The sequence below is a fragment of the Saccostrea cucullata genome, unplaced genomic scaffold (genome assembly GCF_032062105.1).
Source record: "Saccostrea cucullata isolate Sc308-1 unplaced genomic scaffold, CSIRO_AGI_Scuc_v1 ctg12128, whole genome shotgun sequence".
Classification (NCBI taxonomy): domain Eukaryota; kingdom Metazoa; phylum Mollusca; class Bivalvia; order Ostreida; family Ostreidae; genus Saccostrea; species Saccostrea cuccullata.
In genome coordinates, this window is record NW_026930619.1 from 1 (window position 1) to 17,236 (window position 17,236).

At 33.8% G+C, this 17,236-nt stretch overlaps 1 protein-coding gene across 1 annotated transcript; it reads left to right on the forward strand.

Moving 5' to 3' along the window:
* Positions 1 to 3: 3 nt before the first annotated feature.
* LOC134229293 (ELL-associated factor 1-like) lies at positions 4 to 16,998 on the forward strand (the record flags this gene model as incomplete). Its single annotated transcript, XM_062711008.1, has 6 exons — positions 4 to 51; positions 1,851 to 1,987; positions 5,146 to 5,345; positions 13,501 to 13,593; positions 15,092 to 15,163; positions 16,277 to 16,998. Coding segments are annotated over 6 exons (594 nt in total), but the record flags the coding sequence as incomplete, so codon positions are not given.
* Between the last annotated feature and the right edge of the window lie 238 nt (positions 16,999 to 17,236).

Here is a 17,236-nt window from a genome sequence, read left to right on the forward strand (position 1 = left end):
GTGGATGTCGGGGAGGGGCACCAGGTGACAGTGGGACTGCCCCATGTCGAGGTAAACATGACACTTCTATTTATAGACTAAGTCGAGGTAAACAATACACTTCTATTTATAAACTACGTCGAGGTAAAGATAACACTTCTAAATATAGACTATGTCGAGGTAAAGATGACACTTCTAAATATAGACTACATCGAGGTAAAGATGACACTTCTAAATATAGACTACGTCGAGGTAAAGATGACACTTCTAAATATAGACTATGTCGAGGTAAAGATGACACTTCTAAATATAGACTACATCGAGGTAAAGGTGACACTTCTAAATAAAGACTACGTCGAGGTAAAGATAACACTTCTAAATATAGTCTATGTCGAGGTAAAGATGACACTTCTAAATATAGACTACATCGAGGTAAAGATGACACTTCTAAATATAGACTACGTCGAGGTAAAGATGACACTTCTAAATATAGACTATGTCGAGGTAAAGATGACACTTCTAAATATAGACTACATCGAGGTAAAGGTGACACTTCTAAATATAGACTATGTCGAGGTAAAGATGACACTTCTAAATATAGACTACGTCGAGGTAAAGATGACACTTCTAAATATAGAATACGTTGAGGTAAAGATGACACTTCTAAATATAGACTACGTCGAGGTAAAGATGACACTTCTAAATATAGAATACGTTGAGGTAAAGATGACACTTCTAAATATATAGACTATGTCGAGGTAAAGATGACACTTCTATATATAGACTAATCAATGTAAATATGTTTCTTTTATATTATATATACACTACGTCAAGATAAAAATGCCACTTCCATATATAGACTGTACATCAAGATAAACATATCAGTTCTATATATATAAAGAAAACATGGTTACTGTCTTGAATTCAGAAATATAAGCGATGTTTGGGTGAGGGTAAAAAAAACGTGATAGAAGGTAAGGCTTTTTTCCAAGGCATTTGTGAAATCAGTCACTCAGAAATCATTAATATTTAAGATATCAGTATTTGAGTTTTTCAGTCTTTAAGATCAGTCTTTTATGTATCAGATATTAAAGAGATTAATAGAATCATTCATTACTACGAGTGTGGGATAATGAAATTCCACCGAGGGGACAAGATTCACAGTCTAGGACGAGGCTTTGCCGAGTCCTAGACCGTGAATCTTGGCCCCGAGGTGGAATTTCACTATTCCCACATGAGTATGTAATGAATGATTATTTTTCTCGCATTATTTTATCGAAAATAACGGCCTGTCAATGACGTCGCCATGATGGGGCTAAAAAAATATTTTTAATTTTCCATCTAATTTAAAAGCTGAATACACCATCGGAGAGAACGTACCTGAAAATGGTTTACACGCAGTGTAAACTGATAAAATAATTTTCAGTCCGTGTAAATTAATCAGAAAGATAAAAACTGGGAATAAAAATCTTATCTATCCGACAGCGTAAAAGAAGAATCATTCCGCAATATAAAAATAGTGCCATTAAAATGTGAAAACACGACAATATTTTGAATGAAATATAAGTTTATATTAATAAGTTAAATGACAACAGCTTAATTGTGTGTTATATTTTTTTACTTTGATACAGTTTCTTTATATAATGACGGGATGTTTACGTTCTCGTTCGTGGCGTAGTAATACACAGTGTAAGACAGAAAAATCTCACACTGCTGTCTCACACCGGACAAGTCAATCTTTCACTGGTGATTATGCGAGAAATCAGTATCCTATATATCTGTTTAAGATATCATTGTTCAACATACATGTATCACATCAGCTTTTCTCATTGATATATATGAAACTTGGACAATTGATCTCCGCCTTGTAGGGTTCTGGTACTTCACACACCATGTACAAAGGCAACAAGCGGCCGAGTCCTAAAGAATGCGTTCTAATTATAGACCATCAGACAGGGGCATTCACTCTGGAGCGACTCTCCAACACCGTCAACTTAAAAAAGACCAGGTTTGTCTAAAATCATTAAGGAATAACTGTCTGAGTTTTGATTTCATGATGTTATCAATCCACTGGCTTGCTTGATAATTAGCATAAATGCCAAAGGCATAAAATTATCACGCAGGCCAATCGATAAATCATCGTCATGAAATCGAAAAATAAGACAGTTATTCTTTATATATTTACATGGCTGCTCTTGATTCCGCCAATAAGCAAGGCTGCTTCTGTCTAGCTATTTGACAGCCCTGCACATGATTAGACGGTGGCTATTTATAGCCACAGTCTATAGCTGCTGGTCAGTGTAAACACACGGGGACCCTAGCGGCGATTTTTGCAAAGTCAAAATAATGAAAGTAGACTGATTTCGATGTTTGAAAATAAAATGTACATAGGTAACAAATACATTGAAGTTATTTTAAAGACATTTCGTTGATGGATACAAAGCCTAACTCCTGATAATTGGCGTTATCAGTATTTGTCGCCTCATGAATATTCATTACACTGAACTAAACTAACTCGTACACCAACCGACTCGTATATTCATGTGCAAACTACACATGTCAAGTCGTACACAATTTTCTTGTTTTTTCTCACATGTTGGAAAAATCATTTTTCTATGCACGTTGTGTTTCTTTAAATTACCGAATATTTGTTGAAAAATATAACTCTGAAATCAAATGCTAGTAATAAATAATTGCTAAACAACACACGGCTGTTTTTTACTGAAATACTGCTTTGTGGATTTTTTTTTACAATAAAACTTGAATAGATTGATGTAATTTAACAAAGTCTTTTGGCTGTTTCTTGTATCTGTTTTCAATGCTATATTAGTAAAACGAAGATATGTATTTTAGGAAAGAAGAAAAGAGATCACTACATCTTAATCAGTTCATAGTGACGGTTGTTGGAGGTATATGATGCCATAAAATTTGCTAAGTTTATCATCATTCTAGTTTTTGAAAATAAGACTTTGTTTGATTATCTCAGATACAAAAACGACTTAACGTATAATTTGTCAAATTTATAATTACAAAGACTATAACGGAAAAAATTTACCCATATATTTTATTCCTATTTATTAGATACTCTAGCGTGCCTCTAATAAATTTAACCGAAAATATACGAAAAAGGAACTCAAATACAAGTGCATGAATTAATATTAGTACTAAGATTTTTATGTGATTTTAGCTGAATCACATAGAAAGGAATGTGGCTTTGGGCTGAATTTCGGTCAGTCTTCTAGTGTGTTCATCGAGCAGTAAATATGCACTGGGACTCGCAGGGACGTTGCATATTAGAATATTGCGTATGAGAAATAACATCATCGCAAACCACGGCGAAAATGTATAAGATATTCAATTCTGGGGAAAGCTCCATACGTATAATATATACAGACTCTGATCGAGGCCTGAGACGACGGAAAATAGAGACAGAAAAATATTTTGTTATTCTGTTTTTTTCTCTTTTTTCGAGCAGTATACGAGGGTTGTCATGTACAAAGGGTTTTTCTCGTAAAATAGTGGGCGTTGCAATATGAAATTTTTAACAAGTATTTATTTATCATATCTTAATGTATCTGAATTCTTTTGATACACTTTAGACAAAAAAATAAAACTTTATCAACATGCTTTAATGTTACACACGATAAAAACCCCGGTTATGAAAATAATACGAGTTTTGTTTCGAAATAAAAGTCTTAAATAGATTTTGGTCTAGAAAGCAGTTCAGTTTTTTCCTCTTTAGTGTTATATAGAAATGGGAGTTTTCTAAGATAATCGTTTTAATCAAATCCAAGGGTAGAACAAACAGTTACAGAAATAGCAAAAAGGCGCTGACAATGTATGTTGATAGCCAATATATGTATAAGATTAATATTTAGTTGAATGATAGTAAAAATATTTATCCATAACTTTAGTACTAATAAATCTTCACCAGGCCCCTTTTGTGCACGATATTGGTTTCTGACTGTTATTTGAAGAATTAAGGGAAACTCAAATTTGTGCATCAATGATATTTCTTGATTTAAGTGGGAATTACCCAACGTGTTTTTATCAAAGAGGAAACTTGACGCTGCTTTAGACAATTTGACATTATCATCCGTAACACATTAAATGAAATCTTATAATTTGCAATTGTTTGTTTATAAATGCATATACCTATTTGAAGTTTGCTGTGTTTTTGATGACAAATGTACTTAAGATAGTGCGTAAACATTCTAGATCACAGTAAGAATTCATTACAATTTAATTTTTGGTCCAAAATATAAATTTCTATATTAAAATACAGGTAGATATATTGTGAAATATCGGAGTAAAATTTTAAATAATTCCCAATTTATTTTACAAAAACTTAAAACATTTTATCTTATTTAATGCAAGTCGCCATCTGACGTAACGGTAGCGGGTTCGCTTTGGACTCACAGACTTGTACATGTAGTTAGAATAATCTAACTGTGTCTCGGGACAAGCCGTTACACCGGGTCCGTAGGACATTTATCATTTTAACGATAGATCATTCTATCTAATGGACTGGAAGAAGTCCATCCTTACGTAGCAGATTCGACTCCCACTGCGTGACATGGATATTAGCCTTTAATTCAAATTAAGATCCCGTGTCGCAGTAATTGCTAGCCAGAAAAATCTATCACTGCTGAAAATTTTATTCTATTTTTAATAAATGTACGTTAAATAAACAAAATCATTCATGCCACCGTCTTTCAGTACTCACAGTACTTTGATTTTTTTTTTATTGCGCCTATGATGAACCAGTACATTGATGGAGGAATAAAGTAAATTGACTATTTTGATTTTATCTCTTTCAGTGAGTTCAATTTGTAACTTTCAAGTACAGAGAGAAAGGAAAATGCCTCTATTTCTTGTCACTTTAATACAATATTTAAAAAAATTAAAAATAATATTGTAGATTCCTAATATACATGTGAAATTAATTATCAGGTAATTTCACAAGAAGCACCACATGGGAAATAAAATTTCTTGATTGTTTTTTTTTAGTGATGACATTTATGTAAGATCTCTTGATCAGTTGGCCATTTGCGAAATCAATTATAATTCTCACGATTTGCCATTGAAGAGCCCATTCACAACAATAAGTACTCGCAAAAAATAAAGAATAAACAGTATTGCATTTATAATATTATGTTTTAACAGAATGGAGGGCAGTAGTAAAATATCCCAGAGCAGCCGACCTTTGACCCCTGTGGATGTCAACAAGAGGTCCCCAGTCAAACAGAAAGCCGTGGCCTCGTCTTCAATCAGCGTCAGCCCCCCGACCCCCCAGGTAGAATCCCCGACCGTCACCCCCGTACACGACGAGCCTAAAACGGAGGACTCCCAGAAACCCGAACAGAGTAAGACAGACTTGTTTTCATCAAATATTACAAGGTTTACTTAAGAGAAATAAGGTATCATTTTTTTGAATTTTATTTTGATGTAAAACAGGTTGGTCATGTGATCAAATCTCATTTGAATGGAAGATTTGATCATGTGCCAACCCGTTTAACATCCCAATAAAACTAAAAAAATGATACCTTATTACTTATCATGCTTAAATTTATATTTGGATGACTGATTTTATTAAAAATAGTAAGGCACTGAAGTTTTAAATCCATAAGAGATTTACATTTTTTCAAAATTCAAAGGGATAATTTGAATGTGTTTAACATGTCGATCACTTATGACGTCACAATGAAATTACGTAGATCACTTATAACTAAACAATCAATTTATGGTCACATGAGAAACATGTTTTACTAATATCTAAAATCGCCTTTTTCAAATAGTGTCATATAAGGGCAAACATTTGCAAATGTAAATGGTTTACTGTATTATAGTAGATTTATCAGCAGCAGTTATTCCCTGTATTATAATAGTATTTTCTCTGTTTAGGTTGGATTGGATTTATCAGCAGCAGTTATACCCTGTACATGTATTATAGTAGTATTTTCTCTCTTTAGGTTGGATTGGATTTATCAGCAGCAGTTATACCCTGTATTATAATAGTATGTTTTCTGTTTAGGTTGGATTGGATTTATCAGCAGCAGTTATACCCTGTATAATGATAATATTTTCTCTGTTTAGGTTGGATTGGATTTATCAGCAGCAGTTATACCCTGTATTATGATAGTATTTTCTCTGTTTAGGTTGGATTGGATTTATCAGCAGCAGTTATACCCTGTATTATGATAGTATTTTCTCTGTTTAGGTTGGATTGGATTTATCAGCAGCAGTTATTCCTTGATTATAATAGTATGTTTTCTGTTTAGGTTGGATTGGATTTATCAGCAGCAGTTATACCCTGTATTATGATAGTATTTTCTCTGTTTAGGTTGGATTGGATTTATAAGCAGCAGTTATACCCTGTATTATAATAGTATTTTCACTGTTTAGGTTGGATTGGATTTATCAGCAGCAGTTATTCCCTGTATTATAGTAGTATTTTCTCTGTTTAGGTTGGATTGGATTTATCAGCAGCAGTTATACCCTGTACATGTATTATAGTAGTATTTTCTCTGTTTAGGTTGGATTGGATTTATCAGCAGCAGTTATACCCTGTATTATAATAGTATTTTCTCTGTTTAGGTTGGATTGGATTTATCAGCAGCAGTTATTCCCTGTATTATAGTAGTATTTTCTCTGTTTAGGTTGGATTGGATTTATCAGCAGCAGTTATACCCTGTACATGTATTATAGTAGTATTTTCTCTGTTTAGGTTGGATTGGATTTATCAGCAGCAGTTATACCCTGTATTATAATAGTATTTTCTCTGTTTAGGTTGGATTGGATTTATCAGCAGCAGTTATACCCTGTATTATGATAGTATTTTCTCTGTTTAGGTTGGATTGGATTTATCAGCAGCAGTTATTCCTTGATTATACAGTCGCACCTGCTGTTACGGCCACCCTTAATCAGCGGCCACTCCTCATGAGCCGCCAGTTTCAATCCCGCCCGTTCATTTTTTCACTATATTTTAACTGATTTAAGCGGCCACCTGTCTAACGCGGCCAGTGGCCAGTGTTTTCAGGTCCCGCGCAGTCAACATGCCTGTTTTCAGCGGCCATTTTGTCTGTTTTGTCACATGACTTCCGCCTGAGCACGTGACCTCGTATCCTCGAGAAGCCAAACATAAACAGCTGATAATGAAGTAATTACCGATAATTGCGAGTGTAATTTGAATTCTGTCAGGATTTAATGATTTAATTAATATGATTAAATTATTTATTGTTTACATTTTTTTTACTCTTTATTTAAGAAAGTAAGTTGATGAACAGCTGTTGAATATGTCACAATTCATTATATAAACTCAACACATAATAATATTTTTCAATTTCGTCTGAGGTTATCAAGTCAAGTGGTCAGTCTCGAGCTATAACCCTATATAATACAAATCTAGAAAAAACTAAAAAGCTTTGCACAGCATCAGGGAAATGCTACATGTATTATGTTAGAACATTTCATGATTTTGTGTGATGTTAATTCTATTCCTATTTAGCTGTTAAAAATAAAATCACCAACACAAAACAAAAACAACACTAAAAAAATTATAATAGATTTCTTTCCTAAATTCATGTGAAATGAAATGCAGAAAAAGGATCTCATGTGACTTAAAACTTCCTAGTTTTTTAATATGTTAAAATTGTGGATTTGGATACATTTGAAAATAAATATACAACCGTGGTTGCAATTTTTTATTCCATGGTTTGAAACCTGGAATAAGAGGCCACCTGTCTTATGTGGCCAATTTGTCGTTCTCCCACAAGTGGCCTCTTAAAACAGGTTTGACTGTAATAGTATGTTTTCTGTTTAGGTTGGATTGGATTTATCAGCAGCAGTTATACCCTGTATTATGATAGTATTTTCTCTGTTTAGGTTGGATTGGATTTATAAGCAGCAGTTATACCCTGTATTATAATAGTATTTTCACTGTTTAGGTTGGATTGGATTTATCAGCAGCAGTTATTCCCTGTATTTATATTTTCTCTGTTTAGGTTGGATCGGATTCATCAGTAGCAGTTATACCCTGTATTATAATAGTATTTTCTCTGTTTAGGTTGGATCGGATTCATCAGCAAGTTATACCCTGTATTATAATAGTAGTTTCTCTGTTTAGGTTGGATCGGATTCATCAGCAGCAGTTATACCCTGTATTATAATAGTATTTTCTCTGTTTAGGTTGGATCGGATTCATCAGCAGCAGTTATACCCTGTATTATGATAGTATTTTCTCTGTATTATATTTATCAGTATTATTCTCTGTTTAGGTTGGATTGGATTTATCAGCAGCAGTTATACCCTGTATTATAGTAGTATTTTCTCTGTCTAGGTTGGATTGGATTTATCAGCAGCAGTTATACCCTGTATTATAGTAGATTTATCAGCAGTAGTTGTACTCTGTATTATAATAGTATTTTCTCTGTTTAGGTTGGATCGGATTTATCAGCACCAGTTATACCCTGTACATGTATTATAGTATTATTTTCTCTGTTTAGGTTGGATTGGATTTATCAGCAGCAGTTATACCCTGTATTATAGTAGTATTTTCTCTGTTTAGGTTGGATTGGATTTATCAGTAGCAGTTATACCCCCTGTATTATAATGATGTATTTTCTCTGTTTAGGTTGGATTGGATTTATCAGCAGCAGTTATACCCAGTATTATAAGAGTAGTTACTAGGATTAGGTTGGATTGGATTTATAAGCAGCATTTATACCCTGTACTGTATTATAGTAGTATTTTCTCTGTTTAGGTTGGATTGGATTTATCAGCAGCAGTTATACCCTGTATTATAATAGTATTTTCTTTTCAGTTAACCACATGGATTTATCAGCAGCAGTTATATTTTCATTTTCTCTGGATTGGTTATCAGCAGCAGTTATACCCTGGTATTATAGTATTTTCTCTGTTTAGGTTGGATTGGATTTATCAGCAGCAGTTAGACCCTGTATTATATTAGTATTTTCTCTGTTTAGGTTGGATTGGATTTATCAGCAGCAGTTATCATTGGATTTATCATGCAGCAGTTATATATTATAAGTATTTTCTCTGTTTAGGTTGGATTGGATTTATCAGCAGCAGTTATACCCTGTATTATAATAGTATTTTCTCTGTTTAAAATTGGATTTATCACCAACACAAAACAAAAACAATCACTAAAAAGCATACCCTGTATTATAATAGTCATTTTCTCCTATCAGCAGCAGTTATACCCTGTCATTATAATAGTATTTTCTCTGTTTAGGTTGGATTGGATTTATCAGCAGCAGTTATACCCTGTATTATAATAGGAGTATTTTCTCTGTTTAGGTTGGATCGGATTCATTAGCAGCAGTTATACCCTGTATTATAATAGTATTTTCTCTGTTTAGGTTGGATCGGATTCATCAGCAAGTTATACCCTGTATTATAATAGTATTTTCTCTGTTTAGGTTGGATTGGATTTATCAGCAGCAGTTATACCCTGTATTATAATAGTATTTTCTCTGTTTAGGTTGGATTGGATTTATCAGCAGCAGTTATACCCTGTATTATGATAGTATTTTCTCTGTTTAGGTTGGATTGGATTTATCAGCAGCAGTTATACCCTGTATGTATAATAGTATTTTCTCTGTTTAGGTTGGATTGGATTTATCAGCAGCAGTTATTCCTGTACATGTATTATAGTAGTATTTTCTCTGTTTAGGTTGGATTGGATTTATCAGCAGCAGTTATACATGTATTATAATTGTATTTTCCTGTGGATTTATCAGCAGCAGTTATATGTATTAATAGTATTTTCTCTGTTTAGGTTGGATTGGATTTATCAGCAGCAGTTATACCCTGTATTATAATAGTATTTTCTCTGTTTAGGTTGGATTGGATTCATTAGCAGCAGTTATACCCTGTATTATAATAGTATTTTCTCTGTTTAGGTTGGATCGGATTTATCAGCAGCAGTTATACCCTGTACGGCCATGTATTATTAGTATTTTTTCTCTGTTTAGGTTGGATTGGATTTATCAGCAGCAGTTATACCCTGTATTGATAAAGTATTACCGATAATTGCGAGTGTATTTTCTCTGTTTAGGTTGGATTGGATTTATCAGCAGCTCGAGCTATAACCCTATATAATACAAATCTAGAAAAAACTAAAAAGTATCAGGATGATTTTGTGTGATGTTAATTCTATTCCTATTTAGCTGTATTAAAAAAATTTAATCTGTGGCCAATTTGTCGTTAGGTTTGATTGGATTTATCAGCAGCAGTTATACCCTGTATGTATTTTCTCTGTTTAGGTTGGATTGGATTTATCAGCAGCAGTTATACCCTGTATTATGATAGTATTTTCTCTGTTTAGGTTGGATTGGATTTATCAGCAGCAGTTATACCCTGTATTATAATAGTATTTTCTCTGTTTAGGTTGGATTGGATTTATCAGCAGCAGTTATTCCCTGTATTATAGTAGTATTTTCTCTGTTTAGGTTGGATTGGATTTATATTTAGTATTTTCTCTGTTTAGGTTGGATTGGATTTATCAGCAGCAGTTATACCCTGTACATTATTATAGTAGTAGTATTTTCTCTTTAGGTTGGATTGGATTTATCAGCAGCAGTTATACCCTGTACATGTATTATAATTGTATTTTCTCTGTTTAGGTTGGATTGGATTTATCAGCAGCAGTTATACCCTGTACATGTATTATAATTGTATTTTCTCTGTTTAGGTTGGATTGGATTTTAGGTTATTTTCTCTGTTTAGGTTGGATTGGATTTATCAGCAGCAGTTATACCCTGTATTATAATGTATTTTCTCTGTTTAGGTTGGATTGGATTTATCAGCAGCAGTTATACCCTGTACATGATTGGATTTATCAGCAGCAGTTATACCCTGTATTATATAGTATTTTCTCTGTTTAGGTTGGATTGGATTTATAAGCAGCAGTTATACCCTGTATTATAATAGTATTTTCACTGTTTAGGTTGGATTGGATTTATCAGCAGCAGTTATTCCCTGTATTATAGTAGTATTTTCTCTGTTTAGGTTGGATTGGATTTATCAGCAGCATTTATACCCTGTACATGTATTATAGTAGTATTTTCTCTGTTTAGGTTGGATTGGATTTATCAGCAGCAGTTATACCCTGTATTATAATAGTATTTTCTCTGTTTAGGTTGGATTGGATTTATCAGCAGCAGTTATTCCCTGTATTATAGTAGTATTTTCTCTGTTTAGGTTGGATTGGATTTATCAGCAGCAGTTATACCCTGTACATGTATTATAGTAGCATTTTCTCTGTTTAGGTTGGATTGGATTTATCAGCAGCAGTTATACCCTGTATTATAATAGTATTTTCTCTGTTTAGGTTGGATTGGATTTATCAGCAGCAGTTATACCCTGTATTATGATAGTATTTTCTCTGTTTAGGTTGGATTGGATTTATCAGCAGCAGTTATACCCTGTATTATAATTGTATTTTCTCTGTTTAGGTTGGATTGGATTTATCAGCAGCAGTTATACCCTGTATTATAATAGTATTTTCTCTGTTTAGGTTGGATTGGATTTATCAGCAGCAGTTATACCCTGTATTATAGTAGTATTTTCTCTGTTTAGGTTGGATTGGATTTATCAGCAGCAGTTATACCCTGTATTATAATAGTATTTTCTCTGTTTAGGTTGGATTGGATTTATCAGCAGCAGTTATACCCTGTACATGTATTATAATAGTATTTTCTCTGTTTAGGTTGGATCGGATTTATCAGCAGCAGTTATACCCTGTATTATAATAGTATTTTCTCTGTTTAGGTTGGATTGGATTTATCAGCAGCAGTTATTCCCTGTATTATAGTAGTATTTTCTCTGTTTAGGTTGGATTGGATTTATCAGCAGCAGTTATACCCTGTACATGTATTATAGTAGTATTTTCTCTGTTTAGGTTGGATTGGATTTATCAGCAGCAGTTATACCCTGTATTATAATAGTATTTTCTCTGTTTAGGTTGGATTGGATTTATCAGCAGCAGTTATACCCTGTATTATGATAGTATTTTCTCTGTTTAGGTTGGATTGGATTTATCAGCAGCAGTTATACCCTGTATTATAATTGTATTTTCTCTGTTTAGGTTGGATTGGATTTATCAGCAGCAGTTATACCCTGTATTATAATAGTATTTTCTCTGTTTAGGTTGGATTGGATTTATCAGCAGCAGTTATACCCTGTATTATAGTAGTATTTTCTCTGTTTAGGTTGGATTGGATTTATCAGCAGCAGTTATACCCTGTATTATAATAGTATTTTCTCTGTTTAGGTTGGATTGGATTTATCAGCAGCAGTTATACCCTGTACATGTATTATAATAGTATTTTCTCTGTTTAGGTTGGATTGGATTTATCAGCAGCAGTTATACCCTGTACATGTATTATAATTGTATTTTCTCTGTTTAGGTTGGATTGGATTTATCAGCAGCAGTTATACCCTGTACATGTATTATAGTAGTATTTTCTCTGTTTAGGTTGGATTGGATTTATCAGCAGCAGTTATACCCTGTACATGTATTATAATTGTATTTTCTCTGTTTAGGTTGGATTGGATTTATCAGCAGCAGTTATACCCTGTATTATGATAGTATTTTCTCTGTTTAGGTTGGATTGGATTTATAAGCAGCAGTTATACCCTGTATTATAATAGTATTTTCACTGTTTAGGTTGGATTGGATTTATCAGCAGCAGTTATTCCCTGTATTATAGTAGTATTTTCTCTGTTTAGGTTGGATTGGATTTATCAGCAGCAGTTATACCCTGTACATGTATTATAGTAGTATTTTCTCTGTTTAGGTTGGATCGGATTTATCAGCAGCAGTTATACCCTGTATTATAATAGTATTTTCTCTGTTTAGGTTGGATTGGATTTATCAGCAGCAGTTATTCCCTGTATTATAGTAGTATTTTCTCTGTTTAGGTTGGATTGGATTTATCAGCAGCAGTTATACCCTGTACATGTATTATAGTAGTATTTTCTCTGTTTAGGTTGGATTGGATTTATCAGCAGCAGTTATACCCTGTATTATAATAGTATTTTCTCTGTTTAGGTTGGATTGGATTTATCAGCAGCAGTTATACCCTGTATTATGATAGTATTTTCTCTGTTTAGGTTGGATTGGATTTATCAGCAGCAGTTATACCCTGTATTATAATTGTATTTTCTCTGTTTAGGTTGGATTGGATTTATCAGCAGCAGTTATACCCTGTATTATAATAGTATTTTCTCTGTTTAGGTTGGATTGGATTTATCAGCAGCAGTTATACCCTGTATTATAGTAGTATTTTCTCTGTTTAGGTTGGATTGGATTTATCAGCAGCAGTTATACCCTGTATTATAATAGTATTTTCTCTGTTTAGGTTGGATTGGATTTATCAGCAGCAGTTATACCCTGTACATGTATTATAATAGTATTTTCTCTGTTTAGGTTGGATTGGATTTATCAGCAGCAGTTATACCCTGTACATGTATTATAATAGTATTTTCTCTGTTTAGGTTGGATTGGATTTATCAGCAGCAGTAGTGACTCATCCAGCGACTCGGATAACTCGGCTAGTGACTCAGAAGACGAGTCCAAAACAAACAATGGTGAGAACCTTTACACTTTGTCACCCAATATTAGGGCTGGGTATTGACCCGAGATTTCGTATTGCGATATATTGCGATATTTTTAACTGTATTGCGATATGTATTGCAATATTTTCAGTGTGATAAAAATGGCATTTTCTTACTTTATTTACCTTAATTTACATGCAGAATGTACATAACTATGATAATTTACCAACACGGAAAAAAAATCTTGTTGATTTCATTTAAGTTTAGCTCTTAAATGTTTCCACAAAACAACTTTTGTCTTACTGTTTGGCTTAATAACAAGCTATCCCAAGTCTTTTTTTATATTTAATCATTTTAATGACAAAATTCCTTAACCTAAGCATATTGCCAATATATCGATATTTCAAAATCGTATTGCGATACGATATTTTTTGTCATTGTATTGCAATATATTGAAATATCGATATATTTGCCCAGCCCTACCCAATATATCAACCCAACCAGTTTTCTGGATTGATTACAGATCATCTGTGTCTCATCCTGAACCTCTTCAAGGTTTTTTTTTCATTTGTCAAGTGTCCACCTTCAAATCAAAATAATCTTTCAGTATCTGAAGAAAAAAATTAAACAAATCAAAAGGGGGAAACACAGTTTTTTTTTTGGGGGGGGGGGTTACCGGTAAGATGGAATTGTTATTTTTAGATTGTTCTCTGATGTGGAGATTTTATTTCGTTATAGAAAATCAAGGCAGGGTTTTTTGGGGGTTACCTGTGTGATGTAATAGTTATTTTTAGTTTTATTTGGTTACAGATAAATCAGGACAGGGTCTGTTTGGATCCCAGCCTCTCTATCAGTCATTCCCTCCTGTTACCTGTGTGATGTAATAGTTATTTTTAGTTTTATTTGGTTACAGATAAATCAGGACAGGGTCTGTTTAGATCCCAGCCTCTCTATCAGTCAGTCCCTCCTGTTACCTGTATGATGTAATAGTTATTTTTAGTTTTATTTGGTTACAGTTAAATCAGGACAGGGTCTGTTTGGATCCCAGCCTCTCTATCAGTCAGTCCCTCCTGTTACCTGTGTGATGTAATAGTTATTTTTAGTGTTATTTGGTTACAGATAAATCAGGACAGGGTCTGTTTAGATCCCAGCCTCTCTATCAGTCAGTCCCTCCTGTTACCTGTGTGATGTAATAGTTATTTTTAGTGTTATTTGGTTACAGATAAATCAGGACAGGGTCTGTTTGGATCCCAGCCTCTCTATCAGTCAGCCCCTCCTGTTACCTGTGTGATGTAATAGTTATTTTTAGATTTATTTGGTTACAGATAAATCAGGACAGGGTCTGTTTAGATCCCAGCCTCTCTATCAGTCAGCCCCTCCTGTTACCTGTGTGATGTAATAGTTATTTTTAGTTTTATTTGGTTACAGATAAATCAGGACAGGGTCTGTTTGGATCCCAGCCTCTCTATCAGTCAGCCCCTCCTGTTACCTGTGTGATGTAATAGTTATTTTTAGATTTATTTGGTTACAGATAAATCAGGACAGGGTCTGTTTGGAACCCAGCCTCTCTATCAGTCAGTCCCTCCAGCCTCCAACATCCTGGGTAAGTCTAAAACAACTCACCTCTGATTAGCTGCAGATCTGTAGCGTTATGGTTTTATATTTGTCTTTGACCATAACGCTACAGATCCCGTAATGCAAAAAAGTGCAATTTACGGCGCAATATTTTTGCGCTCTTTTCTCCACTTTCCAGCATCGGTCAACCAACTACCTTTCAACTCCTAATTCTAGACACATTATTCAACTAATCTGTGTATTTTATCCATCTCCCAACGCTTTTTAGTCGTCTATACAAATAATGAACTTGTTTGATTAAATTATTTCTTAGATAACTGAAAATTCACTTCAAACGAGTTTATTGCCTGTAAACACAACTATGAACGGTTTGGATGTGGATAAACTATACATATTGGCTACAAAATGTGTCCAGAATAAGGAGTTGAAAGGTAGTTGATTGACCAATGCTAGAAAGGGAAGAAATTCTCCCCCAAAGAGCGCAAAAAATATTGCGCCGTAAATTGCACCTTTTTTGCACTACAGGACCTGTAGCGTTATGGTCAAAGACAAATATAAAACCATAACGCTACAGATCTGCAGCTAACCTCTGATATATATATATATATATATATCATGTGTACCGGTAAGTGTTTAACACATGTTAAAAACAACCCCCCCCCCCCCCCCCCCACACACACACACACACACACTCACACTCCACCCCCAATAAAATCCTTAAAGTTTAACACATAACTTCAACATTCTGAGTAATGTTGAACTCAGTGTATGTAATGCATGGTTGTGCTGCATTTTTACCAAAGCTCAGTCTTTGCAAGTAATTTTATCTTACTTTCTATTCAATGCCAAGGAAATGATCCGAATACCATTTGTATTGGTTAAGGGAGGGACACAGCTGCCCCCCCCCCTCCCCCCTACTTATTTTGAAATACTTTTGAAAAAAAAGCTACTTCGTGCTCCAACCCCATCAATAATAGCATCTGATGACCTTCGATTTTGCATTTCAAGGAATTTTGGGTTGTTGAACTTGATAGTGCCTCTAACTGATAATGTTTGATTGTGCCCCCCCCTCCCCCCAAGTTAATTTGCTTCCTTCGGGTTTAAGCATATGAATGAATTAATTTTCTTTCTTTATATACAGGTAAAGATCTGGAACTAAGTGACGATGATAGCGAGAGTGATTGACAGCCAGGGAATTCTGGGAAGGTTTGGAAAAGTGGAATTCTGGGAATATTTGGAGAAGTTGTTGACATTGTTGTCATAGAGGACTCCCAGTACTGCTTTACATGGACAACGTTCTTCTGTTGTTGCTGTATACACAATGTAAGGGTAGTGTGTTATTACTGAGTGATAGGAAGTTTGGAAGAATGGTTCCATAAAATTGTATGTAAACCAACTTTTTTTTGCTTGCGAGAATTTTTCGTGAGGTTCACGGGAGTCTTTTAATCGCGAATATTTCTCGCCGCAAACCAGTCCTTAAAGTCTCTGTCTTTTAACAACACATCCAAAAAGGTTTGATCGCAAAAATTTATTTTCGCGAACTAGTTTAACCCCGGTAAATCGTGAAAAAGTCTTCACAAATAAAAGTTGGTTTTCAGTATGTAACAATGCAAATTTTTTTAGCAATACAAAGGTAATATACTGATATTATTATATTTTTGCATTATTACTATTTTGCATTTTAACAATTGTAAAAAAAAAATGTCAAAGTGACAATATTTTGGGCTGTTTTATTGTCACAACAGTCTTATCTAGTCCATATGAATGTCAGCTGACTCCATTCTAATGTACATATTACATTTTTTATGTTATGAGATAAGCAAATGGAGAACACTGAATTGATACTGTGATGCATATCATCTTGATTTATCTATTGGCTCAAATAAAAAAAAATTGCTTAAGATTTTTAACATTTTTAATACCTGTTGAAAAAGATTGTTCTTGGACACATATGATTATTAAAACTTATTAAGTTTGAATGGAATATTCCCTTCATTAAATTGTACATTTATTTTTTGCGTGTTTTGCACTTTGATGGGCTGAACAATTTTAAATAAAAGAAAATTGTTTAATGTTAACCTCACACAACAAATTTCACAGG